The 6,000-nt window shown below is 39.1% G+C and overlaps 1 protein-coding gene across 1 annotated transcript in view; it reads left to right on the top strand.

Annotated features, from left to right (window-relative positions):
* The window catches only part of ptprk (protein tyrosine phosphatase receptor type K), a 130,608-nt gene that overhangs the window by 83,603 nt on the left and 41,005 nt on the right, over positions 1-6,000 (top strand). The window contains exons 9-11 of the mRNA XM_063001776.1: positions 938-1,264; positions 4,523-4,632; positions 5,446-5,647. Coding sequence (XP_062857846.1) covers positions 938-1,264; positions 4,523-4,632; positions 5,446-5,647 — 639 coding nt within the window. The remainder of the gene's footprint in view (positions 1-937; positions 1,265-4,522; positions 4,633-5,445; positions 5,648-6,000) is intronic.

Raw genomic sequence — 6,000 nt, 5'->3', positions numbered from 1 at the left:
CCGATTTTGACGGTGTGTTTGGATTACACACACACACACACACACACACACACACACACACACACACACACACAACACAAATATCTCACCCCCTTATGAATAAAACATCACTTGAGGAGACCATCACACTTCATCATCTCACACACTTGCTGCATAATGTGTGTGTGTGTGTGTGTGTGTACACTTGAGGTGAAAAGATTACATACACTCGAGTATTTCATAGAATGATCGATTGATTGAATGGATAAATAAATAATTGATTGAATGAATGATTGATTAAATAAATACGTGAATGATTGTATGAATGAATAAATTATTTAATAATACATAATTGATTGAATGTATAATTGAATGAAGGAATGAATGATTAAATGATTGAAGGAATGAATGATTAAATGATTGAGTGAATGATTGAGTGAAGGATTGAATGAATGAGTGAAGGATTGAATGAATTATTGAACGATTGAGTGAATGATTGAGTGAAGGATTGAATAAATGAGTGATTGAAGGGCTGAATGAATGATTGAGTGAAGGATTGAATGAATTATTGAATGATTGAGTGAATGATTAAATGAATGAAGTATTGAATGTATGATTGAATGAATAAGTGAGTAAATTGATTGAATATATAAATTGATTGAATGAATGAATGAATGAGTGAGATTGTTAATAACGTGGACTCTTGAGCTTGTTTTAGTTCATGTTTATGATTGAGGACAGCGACAAGCAGCAACATGTAATGATCAAAAATTAACAACTTTAAATCACACACACACACACACACACACACACACACACACACAGGGTTATGCACACACACGCTCACACAGACATGCACGCTCACACACTTTTCTCAAAGGTCCGACTTTGTGAAAATGACTCATTATCTCGGTGCTGTGTGTGTGTGTGTGTGTGTGTGTGTGTGTGTTTAACACAGAACCCATGCGGACGCCGAAGTCGCTGAAGATAGCCGAGACCGGTTCCCGCTACATCTCGGTGGACTGGGAGTCTCTGGGCTACAACATCACACGCTGCCACACCTTCAACGTCACCATCTGCTTCCACTACGTCACCCGCATCAACCGGAGCCACGGCCAGCTCGGTGACCGTATCCACGGCGACTGTCTGGAGATGGACCCGAAGGCACCGCGCCATGTGGTGCCCAACCTGCCGCCCAACACCAATGTCAGCCTGAAGATGATCCTGACCAACCCGGAGGGTCGAAAAGAGAGTGAGGAGACCATCGTCCAGACTCAGGAAGATGGTACAAAACACCACACACACACACAGTGCAGTGTACACACACATACACACAATGCAGTGCACACAAACACACACACATACACACATAATGCAGTGTACATAAACATACACACAATGCAGTGTAGAAACACACACACACATGCAATGCAATGTACACACAATGCAGTGTACACACACAATGCATTGTACACATACACACACAATGCAGTGCAGACACACATACACACACAATGCAGTGTACACACATACACACACAATGCAGTGTACACACACATACACACACAATGCAGTGTACACACACATACACACACAATGCAGTGTACACACACATACACATAATGCAGTGTACACATACACACACAATGCAGTGTACACACACATACACACACAATGCAGTGTACACACACATACACACACAATGCAGTGTACACACACATACACATAATGCAGTGTACACATACACACACAATGCAGTGTACACATACACACATAATGCAGTGTACACACATATACACACACAATGCAGTGTACACACATACACACATAATGCAGTGTACACACACATACACAATGCAGTGTACACACACATACACACAATGCAGTGTACACATACACACACAATGCAGTGTACACATACACACACAATTCAGTGTACACATACACACACAATGCAGTGTACACACACATACACACACACAATGCAGTGTACACATACACACACAATGCAGTATACACATACACACACAATGCAGTGTACACACAATGCCGTGTACACACGCATACACACATAATGCAGTATACACATACACACACAATGCAGTGTACACACACATACACACATAATGCAGTGTACACATACACACACAATGCAGTGTACACATACACACACAATTCAGTGTACACATACACACACAATGCAGTGTACACACACATACACACACACAATGCAGTGTACACATACACACATAATGCAGTATACACATACACACACAATGCAGTGTATACACAATGCCGTGTACACACGCATACACACATAATGCAGTATACACATACACACACAATGCAGTGTACACACACACACACACACAATGCAGTGTACACACACATACACACATAATGCAGTGTACACATACACACACAATGCAGTGTACACATACACACATAATGCAGTGTACACATACACACAATGCAGTGTACACACAATGCCGTGTACACACGCATACACACAATGCAGTGTACACATACACACACAATGCATTGTACACACACAATGCATTGTACACACACAATGCATTGTACACACACAATGCAGTGTACACACATACACACACAATGCAGTGTACACACATACACACAATGCAGTGTACACACATACACACACAATGCAGTGTACACACATTCACATACACACAATGCAGTGTACGCACACTCAATGCAATGTACACACATATACACACAATGCAGTGTACACACACTCAATGCAATGTACACACACACACACACATACTGCAGTGTACACACATACACACACACACACAATGCAGTGTACACACACATACACACACAATGCAGTGTACACATACACACACAATGCAGTGTACACATATACACACAATGCAGTGTACACATACACACACAATGCAGTGTACACACACATACACACAATGCAGTGTACACACACATACACATAATGCAGTGTACACATACACACACAATGCAGTGTACACATACACACATAATGCAGTGTACACACATATACACACACAATGCAGTGTACACACATACACACATAATGCAGTGTACACACACATACACACACACAATGCAGTGTACACATACACACATAATGCAGTATACACATACACACACAATGCAGTGTATACACAATGCCGTGTACACACGCATACACACATAATGCAGTATACACATACACACACAATGCAGTGTACACATACACACACAATTCAGTGTACACATACACACACAATGCAGTGTACACATACACACACAATGCAGTGTACACACAATGCCGTGTACACACGCATACACACAATGCAGTGTACACATACACACACAATGCATTGTACACACACAATGCATTGTACACACACAATGCATTGTACACACACAATGCATTGTACACACACAATGCAGTGTACACACATACACACACAATGCAGTGTACACACATACACATACACACAATGCAGTGTACGCACACTCAATGCAATGTACACACATATACACACAATGCAGTGTACACACACTCAATGCAATGTACACACACACACATACTGCAGTGTACACACATACACACACAATGCAGTGTACACACACATACACACACAATGCAGTGTACACACACACACATACACACAATGCAGTGTACACACACTCAATGCAATGTACAAACACACACACATACTGCAGTGTACACACACATATATACACACAATGCAGTGTACACACACATGCACACACAATGTGTGTGTGTGTGACAGAAGACACTTGTGTCGCCTCAGGGTTTTACACTGACTAGTCCAGCAATATGACCTGATCACTCAGAGTGTCTTTGTGTGGGATTTTAAATGGAGCCCCCTTCCCCCCATCTTAACCCCCCTTCAATCTCCAAAAACAAAATTCCAAACTGAGTCTCTTTAAATTGTTGCATGAGAAGGCCTGACTGGCAGTCGAAGTTCCAGTTCATCCCAAATCTGTTTAGTCAGGCTCAAAAATCCCCTCTCTTCAAACACAACCAATTCCATCTGCAAAGTCGGTGACCAGACAGTGGGCACAGCCAAGACTCGAACCCTGGTCTCTAAGATGTTGGATTACCAGATCAGACTACCCCCTCTCAACAACCCTTTCCCCCCACCCCGAACCCCCCCTCCGGCCCTGAAGTTCTGTTTACCCCTGTGTGAAACACACCTACTGTAGGTGAAAAGCAGACGAGGTCAGAGCCGTAACCCGAGAACACCATTACTGTGAGAGAAGCTTTGTTTCTTTATGAACACACACACACACACACACACACACACACACACTTATGTTAAGTAGGCGCACATGTGTAACTGTACCCCAAGCGCTTGTTAGGACACTCAGGAGTGCTTTAATGCTTTCTAGTTACAATATACTTACTGTAAGTAAAGCTACATACACACACACTGATTAGTGCTCTAGAGTCCTGTAAAAACTGAGAGATATTGCCGTGTTTCCTACAGTGCATTAACACGCCCTTTCTCCATGTGTGTGTGTGTAGTACCTGGCCCTGTTCCCAGTGCCTCTCTGAAAGCCACCCCATATGAGGATCAAATCTACCTGAACTGGAAAGAGCCTCTCGAGCCCAACGGCAACATCACACAGTATGAGGTAATGTGTGTGTGTGTGTGTGTGTGTGTGTGTGTGTGTGTGTGTGTGTGTGTGTGTGTGTGTACTCGCATATGTGTGTGTCTAAGATGTTTAAGTTTAATTGATGTGATTATAATAATATTATATATATATATTATTGTTGTTGTAGTTATTATTATTATTACATTTATTATTTTTGTCATTATTATTAGCATTATTATTATTGTTATTATTAACATATTTTAGTATAATTATTTTAATAGTATTATTGTTGTTATTTTTATTAATACTTTTAGTTTTTATTATTGTTATTATTATTATTAATTTTTAATTATTGTAGCTATATTTATGATGTTTATGATTTATTATTATTATTTGTATTATTGTCATTATTATTATTACTGTTTATTATTATTATTTATTGTTATTATTGTTTATTATTATTATTATTATTTATTTGTTATTATTATTGTAGTTGTTATATATTATTAATTTTATTATTATTATTATTTATCGTTATTATTATTATTAATATTATTATTATTGTAGTTGTTATATATTATTATTATTTATTGTTATTATCATTATTATTATTATTATTATTATTGTAGTTGTTATATATTATTATTATTATTATTATTATTGTAGTTATATATTATTATTATTATTTATCATTATTATTTACATTATTATTATTATTATTATTATTGTAGTTGTTATATATTATTATTATTATTTGTTGTTATTATCATTATTATTATTGTTATTGTTTCAGTGATTCTGTCATTAAAGCTGCTTGTCACTAAAACTTGTGTGTGTTTTTCTCCTGTGCAGATCACCTACAGCAGTGTGTCCTCGTTCGACCCCTCTGTGCCGTTACTGCGCCCCCCACTGATGGTCACGTTACCGTTTAACGCCTCCCACCACGTTTTCTCTCAGCTTTACCCAGGAACCACATACCTGTTCACCATCAGAGCTCGTACCAGCAAGGGCTTCGGTCCACCCACCACCATCAACATCACCACCAACATCTCAGGTACACAGTGTGTGTTCCAGTGATCTATCCTCGTCATATTTCTGCATGATTTTGTGAGCTACTCAATGAGTACACGTTCACACACACACACACACACACACACACACACAACCACACACAGCTGATGGTGTTGAGTGTGTAAATGGAGGTGAATTGGAGCTAAAAGCTTCTTGACTTCTTATTTGTAATTGGAGAGAATACACACACACACACACACACATAACATTCTAATACACGAGTACACACACAAGTACACACTAACAGTCTAATTCACACTAATACACACACACACACACACACACTCACATACACAGAGACCAGTTTAAGAGGCGGATCACAGATCACATTAAGTG

The sequence above is a fragment of the Trichomycterus rosablanca genome, chromosome 9, assembly GCF_030014385.1.
Source record: "Trichomycterus rosablanca isolate fTriRos1 chromosome 9, fTriRos1.hap1, whole genome shotgun sequence".
Taxonomy (NCBI): domain Eukaryota; kingdom Metazoa; phylum Chordata; class Actinopteri; order Siluriformes; family Trichomycteridae; genus Trichomycterus; species Trichomycterus rosablanca.
This window is presented reverse-complemented; position numbering and strand designations above follow the sequence as displayed.